Source organism: Elaeis guineensis, chromosome 6 (genome assembly GCF_000442705.2).
Source record: "Elaeis guineensis isolate ETL-2024a chromosome 6, EG11, whole genome shotgun sequence".
NCBI classification, from domain to species: domain Eukaryota; kingdom Viridiplantae; phylum Streptophyta; class Magnoliopsida; order Arecales; family Arecaceae; genus Elaeis; species Elaeis guineensis.
The window spans coordinates 121,672,996-121,694,503 of NC_025998.2; the positions used below are offsets into that span (position 1 = coordinate 121,672,996).

General features: G+C 37.0%; 1 protein-coding gene across 4 annotated transcripts in view; it reads left to right on the forward strand.

Annotated features, from left to right (window-relative positions):
* Positions 1-400: 400 nt before the first annotated feature.
* Positions 401-21,508, forward strand: part of LOC105060103 (uncharacterized) — a 29,020-nt gene continuing 7,912 nt past the window's right edge. The window contains exons 1-11 of one of the 4 annotated variants that reach the window (XM_010943706.4): positions 401-837; positions 929-1,230; positions 4,570-4,647; positions 5,975-6,195; positions 8,703-8,795; positions 10,955-11,038; positions 11,724-11,840; positions 11,978-12,083; positions 12,175-12,237; positions 12,476-12,529; positions 17,087-17,144. In XM_010943706.4, the coding sequence (XP_010942008.1) occupies positions 552-837; positions 929-1,230; positions 4,570-4,647; positions 5,975-6,195; positions 8,703-8,795; positions 10,955-11,038; positions 11,724-11,840; positions 11,978-12,083; positions 12,175-12,237; positions 12,476-12,529; positions 17,087-17,144 (1,462 nt within the window). In that variant the 5' untranslated portion in view covers positions 401-551. Of the gene's footprint in view, positions 838-917; positions 1,231-1,333; positions 1,362-4,030; positions 4,204-4,569; positions 4,648-5,974; positions 6,196-8,702; positions 8,796-10,954; positions 11,039-11,723; positions 11,841-11,977; positions 12,084-12,174; positions 12,238-12,475; positions 12,530-17,086; positions 17,145-21,508 lie in introns of those variants that run through there. The other 3 variants (XM_019855710.2, XM_029260475.2, XM_073259693.1) reach the window with 3 other exon arrangements.

Below are 21,508 nucleotides of genomic sequence, written 5' to 3' on the forward strand. Positions count from 1 at the left end.
ACATACCCCCAGCTCAGCCTCAGCTCACAACTGGCCCACTCCGCCTGTGCTCTCGCGGCCCGAACTCGGAACCGAAAGTCCCGTCACTCCCCCTCCACTACAGTCTACATCCCCATCCACTAACCCATTCCGTTAAAATATTCCCATTCTTAACCTATACCTCATCCCCAAGACGACGTCCATCGGTCCATGCCATTACCGTATCATAGACGGACGGTAACTGATCGATATTCAAATAGTACAACTAATATTTACGTTATTCCGAGAGGCAGCATACCTCTCTTTTCCCCACCTTGCCAGCAGTCTAGCCTCGCAAGCTTATCTGATGATCCCCAGCCGTTATTCGGTTGGCGTTCCCCGCCATTCCCTTTTCCCCAAATCTTGTGCCTGCAGTACATGCTAACCCCGACCTCCTTGACGCTTACAAATGGTGGAGTATCTTGCGGAAGTGGAACCCCTCGGCATATATTCCTATCTGAATTTGTTCCCGGGGACCATCGTATCTCGCCTCGCGTCGACTCACCCTGCCAATGGGGACGAGGTGGTGGTAGATGTCTGCGACGCCAACTGGTACTCGAGTGAGAGGAGGGGGAGGGGGAAGAGCGGGAGGCGGAGGGGGAAGAGCGGGAGGCGGAGGACCCGATTCCTCTTATCCGCCGCTCCCCAGATGCCTATTTAAACCGCCAAGGATGCGGATTACGAAGAGGCCCGTCGCCGCCCTTTGCTTCTCCATCCTTTCCTCTTCTCACTCCACTGCCCGCCGCCCGAGGCCGCGCTCCTCCGCCTCCCGGCCTTTCTTCTTCTCCTCCTCCTCCTCCTCCTCGCTTCAAAGAAGTGGTCGGATCTCTCCCTCCCTCTTTCTCTTCTCGATTTTTGATCGATTTCGTTTGTCTTTTGCTGATTGTTTGTGTTTCAAGGCTCGGATCAGGGAGCAGTCGATCGGTGACGAGTAGATCGATGGAGGATGTGGGGATTGACGAGAAGGGGGCGGGCATCGACAGTGGTCATTGCGATCAGGATCGGCATATTTGGTCGTCGCCGGGGTGCGGGCGGGAGACTGTGATGGGGAAGCAAATCTTCTGCAATAGATCGCTGAATATGAAGAATATTATTGCGGTGGGGTTTGATATGGATTACACGCTGGCGCAGTACAAGCCGGAGACGTTCGAGTCATTGGCATATGACGGGACAATCAAGAAGCTGGTTCATAATCTAGGGTATCCTCCTGAGGTTCGTGGGCTTGGAATCTTGGCCACATTCTTCTTTCTTTTTGTATTAGATGATCTTGTTTTTGTGCTTGCTAATGCTTTATGATATTGGTGCATGTTTGCAGGGAGAATCGTTTTAACTGAACTCCTCGGGTATTTTTTTGGTTTTCTTGATGTTCATCTTATATTGCAACTGATGTGACAGTTGTGGTTCAACTTTGTTTCAACTTGTTATTTTCATGAGTTATCTTAGATTTTTTTCAAGAAAGAATTTGTTGAAATCTTTAAACTCCATCATAGTTCGGTAATAAAAATTAGTAAATTTTATGCTCTAACTTATTTTGTGGGGGCATTTCTCACCTATCCTGACTCCTGAGTTAGGACTGGAAGCTATGACACTCATGGATGATGTTCATTAATTTTTTGTTTCTTGTTCTGTATTTCATTAAATGTGGAGACGACAGAAGTTCTTGGGTATGTCTTTCAGTGGTTCAGATTCATTTGACATTATTGTATTCAACTAGGCTTGTCTAGGCTCACCAAACAGTTTAATCACTTCCTTGTTTTTCCTTTGTATCTTTTGTCAATGGGCCTAAATCATTTTTTCCTTTTTCTTTTTAAAGAACCCAAAGTGCAAATTAGCTTATCATCTAAGGAAGATCATTTAAGCTTGGCTGTCTATTGTACATTATGATAACTTTAAAAATGCACAACTTCAGTGGTCTTTAACCTCAAATTTTTATAGGTATGTATGCAGAAATAACCGACCATTCTTTCAGAAAAAGATACTATGTTTCTTTCAAGAAAAAATATGTTCCTTATGCCTTAGAGGGCATAATTTTTAAGAAAGAGAACCATTCAGCAATAAGCTTGAACTCAAAGGATGGATACTTTTGTGCACAGTAGAGCAGCAGGTAGTGATGGGATCCACAGATTGGCTATGAACCATGGCAATAAAGTCAAGCTACAAACATGGGGTCCATGACATATTAGGAAGAATAGGCAATATGGCACAATTGTTAATAAAACATTAATTAATAATACAGACACTTAGCTAGTTTTCAAGAATTTGAACATTTGGAATCAGAAAACTTTGTCGAATAAGTTTGCTAATCAAAAAGTGGAGTGCTTTGCCAACCTGATATTTAAAATAATGATAAGAGTAGAAAACAATTGTGGCCTAACAGGCCTGAATGGAAAAAAAGCCATAGATCTGATGAACATGACTTGGATGATATTACATTTTAAAATACACATATCTCATGCAAGATGACAGGAATCTTTGAGAGGGTGATATGAATGTAATTAAGTTGGTACAACTGCATGGTTTTATGACTTGTTGCAATGCTCTCGTATGTACGAGTGTTCTGCCAAAAAAAAAAAAAAGAAATTTTGGGAATGTAATGGTTGATCTCTATAAACTGGTTAAATTCATAAATTTATTTGAAATATCTGAGCATTCATCAACCACTGGATATTTTTAAAGGAAGGTGAAACATGCATGCTTGTTGATTGTTCAGGGACCATCTTTGTGGCATGAGTCCAAAAATTTGAACCCCTTTGTGGTGTGGATCTGAAATATAGAAAGGCATGAAGAATATACTTTGGAAGTAGAGGAATACGACTGTGTGATCATGGGCTCAAAATCTACTGTGTTACGGATGGCAAAGTGTTGACACAATAAGCATATCAAAGAGAGACAACCATTAAAATGGTTGTTATACTTTTAAGAATGGACCCACTTGGCAAGTTCTTTGGTGATATATTAAATGGAATTGGTGCTATTCAGGCCTTCCTTATTCATCATTTATTGAAAATTTGAAATATTACTTAAAATCTTTGTGATAATTGAAGTAGTTAAGTGTAAGGCCATCACTTATAAGACCGGGACCTACCCATACACTATTTGGATCCTTTTCAATAGTGTTTTAAAATGTGATGCGTGCAACTGCATATGTAGATGTGGTCAAGGACCATAATGCATTGGCTATATGCAATTACTAAATATAGTTATGCCATATATAGGTTCAAAAGGTGGTTCGCTTAGCATTGTGCAGTTGCATGTGTGGTGTGCTTAGTATCGTGTAGCTGTATATGTAGCCTACTTAGCATTGTGTGGCAACATTTCTCCAACTCTTATATGAGCCTGTGTAGATGGAGAGTGTTCAAGCAAATAGTTAGATCGTATGTGGATTTGATATGGGCCTGATACCCATAGTTATAAATTACTAAGTAGTAAGAACTACTTGTAAGTAGCTATTCTTATTAGTATTACTCCTATTGATCCAAAAATATTACTATTTATTGTTATTTCTATTGCATTTAGTATGTATTATTTATTTTAATGGTTAAAACAATACAAATGGCGTGTGTGCCTGCATGCTATATATGTGTTGTGGTCCTTTAACTACCCGCGTATTGCATCTGCTTTTTAAAACACTGCTTTTTAGACCCATAACTATCAGGATAGATATATGTCCAAAGATAGACTTATAAATATACTTTGGGTCTAGGTCTGAATCTCTCTACCAAGGTTCACAATCTTGATATCGGATCTTGTATTGGTACTATATGGGTATATTATTGGTACACCTGGTACAAGATCAGTGGTGCTTTCGCTATCGACATAGGAATTCTACTTCTATTCGAGCCATAAGAGGAGAAAAAACTTGGTTTAACAAAAGCAAGTGTTAGGATAGGGTTTCTCCCTCTTCCAGGCTTGAGCAGAATAGTAGAGCAAGTACAAATGTTAGTAGCATAGCAAAAATATGTTCCTCATAAAACAAGTCTCATTTTCTGACCATGGATTTGCCGGCATGCAGGTTTATTCACAACCATTTATTCTCGTGTCCTTGCTTGTCCCTACTTCCCCTCGCTTTGGGTTGGCATATATTAGCCCTATCCCCATGGGAAATGTGCTTTGACGACTTGGTATGCCTCCCTTATAGAGTCTTGACTCGATATTGATATGATATGGTACACTTGGTATGGGCTGGTAAGCACCTGCATGGTGAACCTTGCTCTCTACTATACTACTTGGTTCGATTCTCTATGATTGTGAGTTGCATTTATTCTTCCAATTCTTTCTTGTCAATAAACTCTATTATTATATTCTGAAGTCTGAACCTTAAATTAGGAAAGTTATTATTTGATATATGGAAAGGTTTGCTATTTCTTTAAGTTCTGAAAGCATATATTTATGTATGTAGGTATGTGTGTGTATGTAGGGGGCTTATGTGTGTATGTATTTATGTGTATATACCTATTTATGTATATCCCTTCAATAACTTTGCCTTCATTACATAAGCTTCATGTTTTTATTGCCAAGATGATTTAAATGCTTGTATCATTTGAAATGCAGTTGTTGGAATGGACATTTGATTGGAAGTACATGGTCAGAGGTCTAGTTCTTGATAAGAAGAGAGGCAATATCTTGAAGGTTAGTATTATATATTGTCATTGCTTTGGATTTACAAGTTAGTATTTCAATAGATATAGATATAAAATAGAAATTTCTTATTCACTCATTTATCTTTTATGCAGCTTTATAAAAAATCTGTGAGCCTTATATTTGTTTAATTAATCATTTCTATAGCAGGTTGTTGTGGGTTTTGGCTTATTACATTAGCAGAAGATTTTCCTTATACATTAAGGTTTCAATGATGCAATCAAAATTTAAAAAAAGTAGTCCAATTACTTGTGGCGTGTGCCAATTGAATTAAAGATCTTAAGCTAAATTTTTTTTTATAAAATTTAGGTACTCTTTTGTTTAAAATGATAAACAACTTGGAGAAACCTAATGGTTTGATCAACGTACTCAATCTTGGTACCAGACCTTATATCGGTACCATTGCTGGTACAGCATCAGTACCAGTACGATGCAATATGCCTAGTATGGGGTAGTACATACCAGTACGGTGAATCTTCATTTGATATTGGGTTGGAATATGGATCTCATAAAGTTGTCTTGGAGAGGTGGGCGTCTTTTGACTATTGCTTACTGTCATATTTTCTAGGATGTGTTTCTGTTAACTGATCCCTTATGTCATATTTGTAAAACACTTTTACTATGCACTCTGCTGTTAGACTAGGACTATGTCTTAGGCTAAACTGTCTCATACAATATGAAAACAATCCATTATGGGCTTGGCCCTAGCTTAGTGTGTTCATGAAGTGACAATCCAGGCTTAATGGAAAACTCACTGGGTTATCATATGAGTTATGCATCTCAAGTTTTTGAGAAAGTTATTCACTGAGAGGAAATCTTTTATATGAACTCTGAAGGAATCTTAGCTGAAGCATCATACTTTTCTACCTCTTCTCCAGACATTCCATGTTCAAGGTGATAGTAAAAGCGAAGTATAGGGAAATAATTGTCACTAGCTTCCATTTTTTCCCCAATTATCATAGTCAGACAGTGAGAAAATCTATTTCTCTTTATTATTAAATGCAATAATATGTAATATATACACTGGTTAATATCCCTTCTGGTGTATACTTTTAGCACAATTAGCATGTTTCTAGTCACTGTTTTGATGTAGATATGAGAAGAGCATTTTTCAAATTTCATTCGACATGATAAATTTTTACCATAATATGTTTGCTAAAGACACTTCATACTTGTGGTGCATCTGGACATCTTTTATGTTGTATTCTTGATACCTTTACCATTCATGTCTCATACGTTATAGAGCAAATATTTCATCCTCATTTTGTGCCTATTTCTTTTATAGCAAGTAATAGTAATGAGGTAGTTTGTGTTTCAGATGGATCGGCACAAGTATGTAAAAATAGCATACCATGGCTTTAAGGAGATGTCTAAGGAAGACAAAATTGCAACTTATGGAAACACATTCATACGGGATTCATTTGATGAGCCGGACTATGCTCTTGTTGATACACTCTTCTCTCTGGGTGAAGCATATCTCTTTTCTCAGCTTGTTGACTTCATGGATAGTAATCCTGGAAAAGTTCCTTCTGGCAAGGAGTATGTGCTTCTGACTTGGACATGTTAATGGTGTTGTAGATAAATGGCTGCATTATAATTTGCGTAGTTGTAACTAAAATTTCTATTAATTAAAATAAATATAAAATTTCTATTAATTAAAATAAATACTTTTGCAAACCATCAAGTTTTCCCATAAAGTAATTCTAGAATGGAAGAAATGAAAATTTTAATTTATGATGAATTGTGTACTTCATCATCAATTATATGTTTGAGTATTTTGGAAAAACCAGCTTTAAGGCAGCATATCATGTATGTCCCAGAGGTTACCGATTTGTGATTTATTTAAGCTGCTAAGAAAAGATATATCATATATGTATGTGGTAATGATATGTATCTGGTATCATGTTTAGATGTAAGTGGCATTTTCGAGAGAGAGCAAGGATTATAACTTCGAAAAATGCATGGATTCTGGAATGGGAATGTTATTGCACTCTACATTGACATCTTTCTTCAGATCTATTATTGATAGTTATACATGTAATTCTTTCCATTAGTTATTACAGTTTCAACTTCTGTTTCTTGGAATTCATATTTTATTAATTATTTCATAATTAGTTTTATATTGAATCATGATTTTTATTAGCTCTAATGGACTTAATTAAAACCCCTTTATCCGCATGAGTAATGCCTAGATGTCCAGCACATAAGGTCTACCGAATATTCAGTCGATTATTCTATGGGTGTTAAAGTGTTGTTTCATGGTTATAAAGTGAATTAATATAATCATTTTCTTTCCTTCTAAGATGGTACTTTTCTTACTGGTGGCTAACCGGTACAGTTCAAGCGTTTGATTCGAAGCGCCAGCGAAAATGGAGCGAGAGAGAAGGAAAAAGAGGGAGAGAGAGGAGGGGAGGGAAGGAGGGAGAGAAAGAGAGGGAGAGACTTCGGAGGTCTGTCGAGGTTGCTGGAGAGCTAGAGGCAGCCGATCAAAAGAGGGCTTCCACCTCTGTTTCATGTTTTTTTTTTTGGGGGGGGGATGTCGGATGAAGTCGGCAATGCCTCCATCCCTCTAGTGGCCTCGGCAGGCCTCCAAAGGTTCTCTCTCTCTCTCTCTCTCCCTCCCTCCCCCTTTCTCTCTTTTCCTCTCTTTCCTTCTCCCTCCGCCCTCCTCGTCAGCCCTCCAGCGGGCACAGCGGCCTTGGGAGGATTTTTCCTTCCCTTCCCCCTCTTTTTTTCCTCTCTTTCCTTTTCCCTTGGCCTTGTTATGTCGGTTCGAGCCCAGTATGGATGGTATGGGGTCGTACCAAACCGCACCGTCTGTTGACAAATCCGAGCTCCGATACTGGCACAACAAACCTTGATTAGGGGCATAATTTGAAGTTTCAACTTTCAACTAAATATTCAAAACCCAAAGTCAAATGCAATAGAGCATGGAGTTGATTTGAAACTAGGGCTGGTTGCAGAATTTGGTTGCATTAGAGTTTACTTGTGGCGCTAGTTTTATTTTATCCCTAGGCAATTTTGCTTCTTTTCATTTCTTCATTTCTTTGAATTCCATGCAGCATTTCTCTATATGGATGTCCTGCAAGTTTTGAGAAGATTAGAAGCATTGTGATATTGGATCTTGAAACACTTGAGAGTATTAATTAGTATTGGTTGTACTGGAGCTTAAACCTCTTTTTGTTAAACTACAATCAAATGGTAAATTTAATTCTATAAAATAATGTGAAACATGATTGTTAATTTTTTTTTCTCTTTCTGAAATATTTATGAATGTAGAGTTTTAGTGTGAAAGCCAGCAGAATAAGGTATGCACAATGCAATATACTTCAAAATGATGCCTGATATATTTCATTTACTTGATCTGATTTTCTTTATGTTTTGCCTCTTTTCAGAAATTTGAGACTTTCTTATTCAGCTGATCTTTCTGTATGCAGCTACAAGAATTACAGGAACTATAAAATATTGCTGAATCAAAAACTTGATAAAATTCATTAGGTCTAACTGAAATGAAATTAGAAACCAAGTTTATGAACTTTGCTAGAAGTAAGTTCTTGTTCTAAATATTGGTGGAGCAATTTTGTGTTTTGAAATAAGAGGCTGATTGAAACTTTTCCATTATATGTGCTGCCTCTTTCTCGTCTCTTCCTCATTTATCTCTCTCTCTCTTTCTTTGGTTTTTTTAGACTTCGTCTTTCATTTATTTTGTGCCACTCCTTGAGATCTCCATGAAGGAAATAGTTGAGCTTTATGTCTATCTCTAGAATGCATTATGTTCCAAGAAGAATAACTTGAGAAGGTTCATATAAATAGCTGACTGTGGGAGACAACAAATACAACTTTTATTTAACTGATATACTGGATTATTGTTTTGTGGCATGTTGTTTATTTACAAACTGTTTTATCAATAAAATCTTGCCAGTTTGAGATGTGGCTTTTGTAATTGGTACCCTCTCGAGCCTCTACAGCTTGCATTCCTTCTTTATTTATACTAGCAATATCCTTTTTCTAACCTGTCAAAACTTATGCATGCTTTCTTGGTGCAGCTATGGTCGTATGTACAAAGATGTAAGGGCTGCAGTAGACTTATGCCATCGTGATGGAACTTTGAAGCAAATGGTTGCTAAGGATCCTGGAAGGTAAGTAGTGAGGGGGTGAATTTAGTCTTTCCCATGTAAAGCTTTCAAACAATACAAATCCTTTCCTCATATGTATTTGTGTAAATGTTGGATGCATGTTTTATCTTATTTGGATATCTATGTAATATTTAATTAATGAATAGGTGAATTTAATAAGATTCGTTGACTCGGTATTGAACCCCATATTGATACCATCCTATTACAGTATTGGTATGCGGTTCATATGGTATGAAATAGCATACCGAGTGTCGGTATAGTACGAGATAGCATATCGATTCGGTATTAGTACGATACGATACACCCCATATTGGGTGGTATGAATTGGTTTAGAAAAATACTTCTACATTATCTACATATAGTACAAACTTTTTATAATTTCTACACAATTAATTTTAATTTTCTTATAGTAAGTCAATATTTAACTAGAAATATCTAGAAAATTTATTTTAATGCAGAAACATATTCTCAGATTTTTGTCATTTAGTTAATTATTTAAAAAATAGTAAATTTTTTTTGTGATGCAAAAATTTATGTTTTCTACTTTAAAAAAATACTTTTAAGTTATCTATACATACTACTAATTTTTTATTCTTTTGTATAAATTATATATTTTTACTAATTATTAAATTAAAATTTAATTTTTAAATATAAAATTTTAAAAATTAGTTTGAGCTCGGATTTATGTATCATCCTACCATGAATGCTATATATATTTTTTCTTAACCCATGTGCTTACATGGAAGGTTACTTATTTTTCAATTTTATTCAAATTTGGGCCTATGTCACTATGCACATGATCGTGCTCGAACATGAATAAATTGGCATCAAATTTTGGTATAGAGTAGCATTCATACTCAACATGGTTATGATCTTATAGTAATTTTTTTGACTATTATTTTATTTTTTTATTTTTAATCTGAATTTTTTAATGTAAAAATTTTAAATTTAATAAAATTTAAGATTTTAGTTCCATTATTTAGATTATCCATAGATCTACAACATAGCATAAAATCATCTAAAGATTGAAAAATTTGGCATGATTTCTCTCTATTTTTCCATTTTATTGTCATTGTCTAGCTTCAAAGCAAAAAAATGATGAAATGAAGAGGGGAGAGGCACATTATCTTATTTTGGATTCATGCTGGCATGAAATCATCGAAATCTAGCCTCTTTTTTGCAATTTTCCATGGTTTTAAAAAATTAAAATAAGAGAAGTGGGGCTGAGAAGGCATGCCTTCTCAGCAGCTCTCTCAAATAATTGAAGAAAGGGGGGAGGGGGGCTCCAAACTGCCCATATTGGTGCATATCGAGTGGTCCACACTGGTACTGCACCGAACTGCTTGGTTCGGAGCCATTTGTGGTATTTTCCAAATTGAAGAGCAGAACCAGGAGGTTTGGAGTGGTTTGTGGTGTTTTTCAAACCACATAGCAGAATTGTCCTGATTCCACCCTGATTCAGTACACCCCGAACCGGATGGTTCGGGACAGTGCTGCTCACCTTTGTATTTTTGAGGTTATTATGTGGAATCTTGCTTATTGCTCGCCTGAGTTTTTATGGATATTGTTTCTGTACCACCACTGCCTATTCTTGTGTATAACTTTCATTAGTTATATAATTGATAGTTCTGTTCCATATAAAAACGTAGAAGTCCATATATATATACCGGGTTCAAGACAAGACTTCACAATACATCATATCTGAGAAGCTTGTTAAGCTGTGTGGTGCTTTTTTATGGAACTTTAAACATTGGTCCGTCCAAACCAGTCAGTAAACAATTTCCAATTCACTCAACATCTAAATGGGGAAAAGAACTGTCATTCTACATCCTCTGACTTAAAGTCTAAAACTACTAGAATTCTAATGTGGCAAACAGGAACAGGATTAAACACTTCTGATGATATAGGAAGGGCAAAATATGTTTCCAGATTCCAATGATTTCTCATTTTTCAATTCTCCATCATTTATGTTCTAATTTTGCACTTCACAATTCTTTGTAGTCAGTTAGACTGATATCTTGAATCATATTTGTGGACCTTCTTTTCCTATACATGATTAAAGAGTTAGTGATACATTTTTGCATTGGTATACAGAATTCAGTCAGTCTGTGAAGTGAGAATAATTCATATTTGTTTCCCAACATTTGGTTTTGACTTGGTAGGTACATTAACAAGGATTCATGGATTGTACCTATGCTTAAAATGCTGCGAGATTCACGCCGCTCAACATTCTTAGTGACAAACAGGTACTGTTGTCTTCTCAGTTTTTCTTCTATTAGTTCTTTCCAATTAATTTTTCCAAAATTGTATTTGAGTATATTGAGCTGATTTGAATCATGTAAGAAATTGAAGAGTCCATATAAACTTAAGCAGCATGCCTATTTGCTTGCTAGCATGCATAACAGTGTGCCTGTAGTGCATATATGTAGGAAGGATGGAGTTAGAAATGATTGTTTGAGGAGAACCAGTGAAAATAGTCCGAGTATGTGGTGAAGGTCAGAAAGAACCCCGGTCGAAGGTGTCTCTGGGACATTTTAAGGTTAAAACAAATTCAAAGAGGTGAGGGGATATGTGAAGATAATTTCCTGTTTCAGAAGACGTCACCTTTAATAGAAACCATTGAAAAAATTATATGATTGTATCCATCAAGTGATCCACGGCCAATGGTGTAATGCTTGCATTTGTATATATTGGAAGTCTTATCCATCCATTTGTTGTTCTCTATTGCATTTTTTTAGTGTTTTAGGAAAAAAATGCTGTTTGATATCACTTTCTGTTCTACGTGTTGTTTTTCACCCATAAAACTAGCTGACAATGTCTTTTGATACATCATCTGATTAATATTACAATTGTGTCTATTGTTGTTTGACTTTTATCAATTACTGCTTCCTGTTGTTTTTATCTCTTAATTGTATGCTCTACCAATTGCAGCTTGTGGGACTATACGAACGTTGTTATGAATTTTCTCTGTGCGGAACATAACTCATATGGTGGCTCTGCTTGCAATTTTCAGTGGCTTGAAAACTTTGATGTGGTTATAACAGGCAGGTTCGCTATTTTTGACTTAATGTGTTGATCTTCTTGGCAGTTTTGGCTATCTATGTTTCTTGATTAGTGACATGGTATTTCTTTGAGATCTTTATGATCTCAAATGTAGTTTAATGAAATCTTTTCAACTTTTACAGCTCAAAGCCAGGCTTCTTCCATGAAGAAAACCGTGCAAATCTGTTTGAAGTTGAACCTGAGTCTGGAATGCTACTTAATACTGATAATGGCACTCTAATACCTCAAGTTAGTCATAATAAACATCATGTGCTTTTGATCTTGTTTTTGGATTCCATCTGTGCTCTTATTCTTGTTGATTTTGTAACCTATTATAAAGGTTGGAAGTACTTCCCCAAGATTTCCACCAAAACAACTGAAAAAGGTTTGCAGAGTTTTCCAGGTATTCTTTAACCTATAAATTTTTGACTTAGTTAAAAAATGTTAACTGGTAATTTAGGAAAAAAGATTGTTTTGTTACAAGAAAAATAACTTTCTATTACTTCATATTTTGGTAATTCTGCCTTTTAATACATTTATTTCTTTTACTTGAATAATTCTTCTACCTACACATTTTTATCCTTTTTGTTATTTCCTTTAGTTAGTGAACTTGATGCATGAATAATTGTCTTGCATTTCAGGGTGGTAATGTTGCTCATTTGCATAAACTGCTCTCCGTTGGAGCAAGTTCTCAGGTGCTACATTTCAATGCCTATTTATTGTAATAAGACAAGTTTTATTTGTTCTTGAGAAGCTTTTATTGAGAACATGCCATATGCTGTGATTATACTTGTGTGTAGCATTTGAGTTAATTATGTTAGACTTTTTGAATATAACATACTTGAACGATTTCTCTTTTTCCTTTTATTTCAGAGGTCTTGACCCATGTTCTATAGCATTGCATCTTTCACACTTCAGTTTCTTTCGTTCTTGCATGTGTAACGATTGCATCCCGTTAAATGTGGTATTCCTTTGATGAACGATTCAATTTTGGTGTTTAACAGTTTATTCATAAGGTTTAAAGTACTGGTCCTGATTTATATTGGTTGGAATCAGGTTAGTACAGTCCCAGATCATAGCATACCAACACACTGTACACTTCAGCATACGAGTGCCCATTGGGATGCCACCTTTTTTTTTTTTTGTTTATCCTTGATGTTAGGGTTAGATGAGGTTCAGGGTCCAGCAATGTCATTATATTGGGTGTTGGATGCTGGTATTGATTCTGGAATCGTTTGTTTTTTCCTTTTTGTTTTTAGTGTTCTTTATTTTTTTAGTTTATGATGCTTCAATTGTATGAACGCATGATAACTATCTGAGAAAATATCTTGATTATCTACAACTAGTCCCAATTTTTATAATTAAAATTGATTTTTCATTAATCTCATTTTTCATTTAAAAATATATTTAAAATTCATAGAAACTCTGAAAATTAATATTGGTTGAGAGCTCTAGATGCATTCATGGGCATTGCATATATTTTTCTCAACCTGAACAATGATGTTTTGGCGTATTGATTTTAAAGTTACACCATTTTGGCATGGGTTTGGGTGTTTCATAATGCATCAAAAGTTGATGCAATTCCAGCAATATTATGAGACCACTTATAGTGCACATCCTAACATTTTTCCCATAATTAGTTTTGATGATATTTTTTTTATCTTGAAATTGTGATAATTATATAAAAACAAAATATGCAGCACAAGGTTTGCCATACCGTGTCGAACCGGCCGGTACACCCCATCTCGTACTGGACCGGTGGGGAACCGGTACGATTCGGCCGATAAAATTGGTACACCGGCGGTACTGAAGAAAAAAGAACGAAAAGTGAGAAAGAGAGAGAGAGATGAGGGGAGGGGAGGGAGGGAGGTGGGAGCCGTTGGAGGCTGACGGTGGCCGGCTGCGGTCGTCGGAGGGCTTCCGAGCCCCGTATCTTCCGATAGAACTTTCAAGAGAGCAAAAAAGAGAGAGAGCACTCGGAGGGGGGGCGGAAAACCTACCGGACGGACAGTGCCTCCATTGCGAGGCTCCCGGTGGCCGGCGAGCCGACGCCGACGATCTGAGGGCGGTCGAGCGGGCGGAGCCCCTTCGCGGCTCCACTCCCTTCTTCTTTTTCGAAACAGACGACGTCTGTTTTCATTTTTTTTTTTTTTAAACTTATGAAGTCGACAACTGGGTTGCCGACTTAAGAATTTTTTTAAAAAAAAAAACAAAAATCGTGAAGTGGCAAATCGTTTGCCGACTTCACTTAAAACCATGTTTTTTAAAAAAAATTGCGAAACAGGGGCGATGGCCCTGTTTCACGCTTGCGGCGCCGCGTGCGTGGACTACGCTCTCTGACGGCCACGGCTGCCAGTCGGAGGCCATCCGGCAGCCCCGCCGGCTCCTTCCCCTCCTTTTTTTTTTCTTCCTCTTTCTCTCTCTCTATTTCTCTTTTTTTTTCTTTCGGTTCGGATTGTCGGTTTGGTACGGTATGAAACCATACCGAACCGTACCGCCAGCCGGCCGAAACGGCCGGCGGTACCGGTTCAGCATACCTTGATGCAGCAGAAAAGAACTGGCATTGTACATTGATGTCCGACCAACATATCAGAAATTAATGCCAACTAAAATAATTGCTGCTTTTTCCCTAATTTTTTGAAACTTAACTTTTTTTAAATGGAAAAAAAAGGATGGGAAAGGAATATACCTTGATTCCAAGTAGATTTCAGCTTGGCATAGATCTAGTGCTATATGGCCAAAAAATTTAGCTCTCTCCTCTTTTCCCTTCATCTCTTCTTGCCTCTTTCAAAGGCAAACAACAAAAAACAAGAAGAAGGAGAAGAAAAGGAAAAAGAAAAAAAAAGGCTTCAAGGGCCTTTTGAAAGGGTCTCACATGGTACTCTAGCTTGAATCAGCTGGTGCAGTCCTGTCTTGATTGGTATTGGTCATTGTTGAGTGGAACCATCTGGGTCACACCTGATTTGTAGAGACTCAGGGTACCGGGGCTGTACTAGATATTTGCCCCTTCATAACAGGCCATATGCAGTATTTCAATGTATTACAGCATGCAGAGTTGCAGACCCTAATTTAGAATTTCTAGCATTTCTAACATGTATTAAAGTTTTTTTAAATGCTTATATTATGTCCCCAAAGATATATATCAAAAAACTATCCAGTGGAAGGAGCTTAGGAGTTAGTAGTCTTGGTTACTAAAGTCCTTCACTAAATTTGAGTCATTTTTACATCGAAATAAACTAGTTACTTATATTTGGCTTGATACAGACACTTTTAAGTTAAATGATATATTTAATTTATACGAAACAGGTGATCAGTTGTGTTATGCGCAAAAATCCAACTTGTGGCAAACTGGCAATGAGCCAAACAACTTGATACTGACATGCCATGTTTTATTCCTGGGAAAGGTGTAGTTGAGATATTGGATACCCTAATCACATATTTGAATCTGTCTGTGACATGCTGTCAAAACCTGGATACCCATATGTTTCTTTATTCTCATAGTGACATGTGCAAAACAGAAAAATGCAGTCTCAAACGCAGCAAAGTTTGGCTCCTAACACCCACTTACCAGCCCAATACAATGCTGAACCATTGTATGTGAATCAGGCACTTGCCATGCCCTTGTCCATTAACATGCTTACCTGGCTAAAACAAAATGCAAGTTAAGCCCCTTACTATGACTTGGGTTCATGGCTCGCTTGAACATCTATACATTGTAGAGTGTGTGATATTTTAACTAGTCAATAATCCAAGGAGGAGGCTTAGAATTATCTATATATCTAGACTATGTGCATTACTATTCAAGATTGTCAAAATCCATGAAAAAGTCAAAAGTGCTAACTTTGACTTTCTAAACACTTATGTGATATTCTTTTATTGTAATTTAACTAGCATTTGGCACATATGATGTGTGTTACTGATTCGAATGGAAGGACCATCTGATGGATGGCTGTGATTCCATGGACCCATGAAATGCTTGGAATTAGGAATTCTGCCATTGGTGTTAAAAAAAAAAAAAGTCAGTTGCTATATACTGTCCCATTCTTCGTAGTTAAACTTGTTTCTGTTTTGCGTGAACACTATCTAGAGATTGGAGGGAACAATGCACACCATAGGGAGAGAGTTAAATGAAGAAGTGAGGGATGAACAGAGACTTTATTGGCAAAAGCTAGGTTCATGTAAGGCTCTGTTGTCATAATGATTGAGCTTTCTGGTGGTCTGACCTCAGCAAGAGTGCCTTTGGAATTCAAAGATGCGGTAGAATCATAAAGGATTTAGTTGAATCATATAATGAAATTGGCTTGTAATTGGTTATTTGAAGTGTTCACTGACAACTTTACTGTTTACAAAGCTGGTCAAAATGATCACAGAGACTGGTATGACAATGCGAAAATATAAATATTGTTATCTATGGACCACTTTGTTTCATCTTCCTACTTTTTAATATGGAAGTGAGTTCAAACCGTTTACTAAAACATATGTATCAATTTTTTTTTCCACTTAGATTGAATGCAAAATGCATGAATTGAAGTTGCAAGATGTGATAGGTCATAGGTTAATATCATGTGATGCTATTAATGTCGTGGAAGATCTGCATTTGGTTGGGCCTTTATCTTCTCTTTGTTCTGTTTTTCTTTAAATTTTTTCATTATTCACTTAAAATTGACTTTTGGTGAAAAAGAAAGAAAAGGATATTTTTACTTCAAAGCATTAAACATTATACTGTAATAGTGTAGAATGCTTAGCTAAAAATGGAAGAAGAAATTGGGCTCTCCAAAATTTGTGTTAGGTTTTCAGTGCTCATGGATCTTTGACAGACTGTACCTACTACCTATTGTCTATTGTTCCATGCATGATACGACCTTTCTCTTTGTGCTCAGTTCTGTGATTGCATATGCTTCTTTAACTCTGCTACTAGAGGGTTTCTATGATTTTCTCCTTTTGCAATTTTTTTTGTTTGTAATAAAAGAAGTTATTAGAATCTTTTAGCTAATTCTCTATCATGTGAATTCATGAAAGTTTCCCTTCACAAATTTACTTATCATCCATTTATACAGTTATATGACTGTTTTGCATATTTTATCCAATATTCTATTCCAAATGAGCATGTTATATAATTTACATATCCAATCAAGCAATGAAGTTCATATTTACCACTGAGTTATCATATGTCTGATATAAAGCTTTGTTACAAATTAGACTCTGTAAACATCAATGCCTTAAATGTTTACATTCTTCTTACATTTTCATAGGTACTCTATGTTGGGGACCACATTTATGGAGATATTTTACGGAGCAAAAAAGTTCTAGGTACTTTTTTTGTAAAAAAAAAATCATATATAACATTGAAACTTCATATTGTTTCTTTTTGTTGTTCACACTACAATTATATTATATGTTTGCTTGTGTCCTATTTTTCTTATTGTTAATTGATGCTCGGAATAGGAGCCTATTCATTTATACAAACACTATTAGGGGTAAAAGTGGTACAGATGTTATCTGTCTGGATCCGTTTTCATATCTGAATCAATCCAGATATGGACAGAAATATGAGGATCCAACCAATATGATATGGATACGGATAGACAACTATCTGATCTATATCCGAATATCCGAATGTACGTATAATCCTATATAATTTTATATAGCACTTATTAATTTTTAAGAAAAATATACAACCATATAAATATGTTATTAACTTAATTTATCATCTATTTAGTAATATCGTTGATTCTATAGTTATAAAACTTAATTATCTAAGTTATATCCATCATTATATCCATACTTTCAATATCCAAATTGTATCTGGATCCATTTAAAACAAATATGGATATGAATTTTTGCATCTTAATAATATCCATATCCATATTTGTATTCATCAGACGAAACAAATATGGATATGTTGGTATCCGATCCGATTTCAGCCCTAAACACTATGAATATTTTCATGATTCTATTCTGTACCCATAATCTTGTTTCTTTTTACTAATCTTCACATGGACTGTGAATGTGATCTAAATAAATGCGCAGCTTATAATCTCATAGCTGGTGCAAATCTTGTCAGTTAATAATTTGGCTTGATGCCCAAATGGTAAGCACTTTCATCTAATATATGCTCCATGTTTTTTGGAATTGATTTCTTTAAATTTTAGCACATAACCATCAAAGCTTCAAAGGTAAGCTCTTATTTTTTTTAGGTAGATCTGCATTAGAAAAATATTTTTTGGATAGTGGATACTGCTTAGATTGCAGGAACTTGTCCATCATTTTGTTTGTGAGACCTAGTCAACTTGATCTTTTGGATTGCTGTTGGATTGTGATCTAGTTGACATTGCCCACTAGAAAAGTTTGCTAGATCGGAAAATTATTTGTGGCTTCTATAGGTCTCCTCAAGATGATTGTAGATACATTCCAAATATTGGAAGCTCACTAGAATCCTTGGATGCAAACTTTCAATGGATGGACTTAGTTTATGGGTGAACCAGTTGGCCATCTTGACCTTCAAATGTGGTTTCCTTGTTCATGATTCAAGAAATGTGGAATCAATTCTAGGTACTGAATCATCTTGTCTCAAGCTTATGTATCAATTATCCAGCCAAACGATTGCCCTAGCACCACCTTCCACCCTAGAAAAAGGTAAAAAGGTTAATATAAACAGTTGTTTTCCCTTTTTGTGTGTCACTTTAATTTGCGTATCTGAGGAACCTATGTTCCCGATGTTGCCTTCTGTCTTCTTATAATAAATTGTCAGATTGCATTTTCCTTTTAGCTGCTTGCTGTACTGCTTTATCCCTTGACTATCATCTGCATATTTTCTTGTCAAATTCATCATGCATCATGTGCCATTGATAATCTTGTTCATCTAGATCATCTTAGCACTAGCTTGCTTATCAACCTTAGCATTTTGTGGTTCTATTTTTCCAAGTTCATCATTTTAGAGGTTCCATTAACTATCAATGATGTAATCAGAAGCTTCTTGTAGTGGTTGAACTCAAGTTTCCATGATACTCATCTAGTTGCCTTCTTGTCTTGCTACCATAACCGAGGCTGGTTGTGCCAGTACTAGGTCCTATACTGGTTGGCTAGTGGCATGGTTTGGTATGCCTCCATGTCATTCCATGCTGGGCTCAAACCACCACATCCTAGAGAGTAGGAGAGAGGGAGAACTGGCGAGAAGAAGAGAGAGAGGGGGGAGGAAGGAAAGGAGGGGGAGAGGGCGGGGAGGTCAGTGGTGGCTGCTAGAGGACTGTGGAGGCGTTTGCATGACCGATGGACTGAGGGAGAGGGAGAACTAGAGAGAGGAAGAGAGAGAGAGGGAGGAGAGAGGGAGAGGGAGGGAAGGAGAGGGGAAGGGCTGAGAGCTCAGCGGTGGCTGCTAGAGGCCCTTGGATGACTGGATCTCCCTCCTCACCTCCTTCATATTGAAATAGGGTTGGCAACTTCACTAAGTCCAAAAAAAATTAAAAGATGATTGAAACTGGGGTGAGTTGCCTCTATTCAATTTAGAGGAGGGCGGGAAGGGAGATACGGTCATTTGAGGGCCTCCGCAGCCCACCAACGGCCACTGCTGGTCTCCTCATCCTCTCTTTCTCTTTCCCTTCCTCTCTATCTCTCTTTCTGAGGGAGGGCGAAACTATGGCAGCCTCGGCAACCTTCCCAAACTTTCCTCTCCTCCCTCTCTCTCTCTTCCTCTCTTTCATTCCCCCTCCTTTCGTCATCATCGATGTCTCATTTCGAATGCCAGAACTATCCCGATTGGCCATCAGTATTATTCTGCATGTCCCGAACTAGGTGGTTCAGGACATATCTGCCGTCCATGACCGTAACTATGACCAGTATGGTTTGCTATACCACTCAGTACCTATGCGTACCAACTATATTATACGGGGATGTGGTATTGGAGGTGGGGTTATTGAGTGTTGGTGTATTGAAATGGCCCTCGTACTAACTTACGTGGGATACTAGTACAGGATCTAGTATCAACATGATAAACCTTGATAACTAGTAAGCCTTGTCCCATCTATCTAGTGTGATCTTTATGCTTCCCCATCGTGAGGCATGCATATTTGGGGCCATCTTTGATATTATTTCAACTTTTCAAGCATGGTTTGTCATACTTGTACGTACTGCCCTGTAAGCATTGGTACCAATCTGAGACTTACTACGAGTGTACCAAATAGTGGTACACTAAACTTTGACCCCCATTTTAGGTTTACCAACACTGTGCCTGGATGGTACCGATAAGGGCTTCAGTAGTACGACGGTGAACCAATTTTCAAGTTTTGCTATGTTGTTTTTCATAACTGATCTATATTATCTAAGATCTTTTCTTTTGTTACTAAATGAATTCTTCATAAAAATTAATGTATTTTTCTTCCTCAGACCTTCATCCAAGATTTAAATAGTCTCACTACCATTATTATTAATTCACTTTTATGGTGTTCACATGGTGCTATTTAAGCTTATATAGAGCCTTAGAGGTCACAAACATTCCAACTTCTCTCTTTGATATGTCAACTATTGTCTCACATATTATTCTCAATGAAGACTCAATGGGTTGCATCCTTGAACATCATCTTAGCTCATTTTGCATAGGTATGACTGGCTGCTTGAGATTTGATTCTTCTGATGCTGCATTGTTTGTTGGATGGTCACTTGCAAACTTTGAGGTTGAGGCAAAAGTAAGAGGGGCCGTCAGAGTAACTTTTATGCTAGTCTATTAATTGAGACAGAATTGAGATAGTTTGGGCTGTGTAGGGAAACCTTGCATAAAGGAAAATTTAGGCTTGGTTTTCTAATTTGGTGGATAAGATAGAACTAGGAAAATTCAAGGACATAGGAAATTAGAAGTGTTAACAGACCTGCCTTAAGGTCTAGAATGTAGCTAGGTGTTCTAGGAAAGTGATTCTTAAGGTTTTGGTTCTTGTGGTGTTTGTTTGATGTTCATCCAGAGCCCATATTCAGGTAATAGTTATATATGTCTGCAAAGTTCAAGACTATCATGTGCAGATTATAAATACTAGTGATATAATACGAAAAAGCTAATGACGGTTTGCTGGTGGAATGGAGAATAGTAGAAAGAATTGTAAAGGAGTTAAGAGAGAAGATCCCATGGAAAAGATGGTAAGAGTGATTAGGACATTTATGTAGAAGAAATAAAGAAAGAGAGAGGAGAAGGGAGGAAGTGAAGCCTTTGCCTCCTTGTTTCCTTCAGCTAAAGTAACCCAAAAACTTTTTAAATTCTTTTCTCTACATGAACTCCAATTTACAGATATTGGAACAATTAGGAAATGATGTTTCCTAGCCCTAGAAGCATGGTATTTCGTATCGGCCCGAACTGGCCAGTACATCCCGTGACATACCGTATCGTACCGGTGGAGAACCGGTTCGGTTAAGATCAATTTTTCGAAAAATGGTCTGAACCAGATCGAACCATATGGTACGGACCGGTATGGTGCGGTACGGCTTGGTTTTCTTCTTTTTTTTTAGACCGTTGGACGAATTTTTTTTTGAATTTTTTATTATCGGTACGGGCCGGTACGATATGGTATGGTATGGTACCATACCGTACCAACCGGCAATCGGCACAAGGTCCGGTACCGGTATTTGCCTAAAAGGATTTCTATCTTACCTATTATGACTTTAGAGATTTTGGTAGCAAAGATTTATTGCTT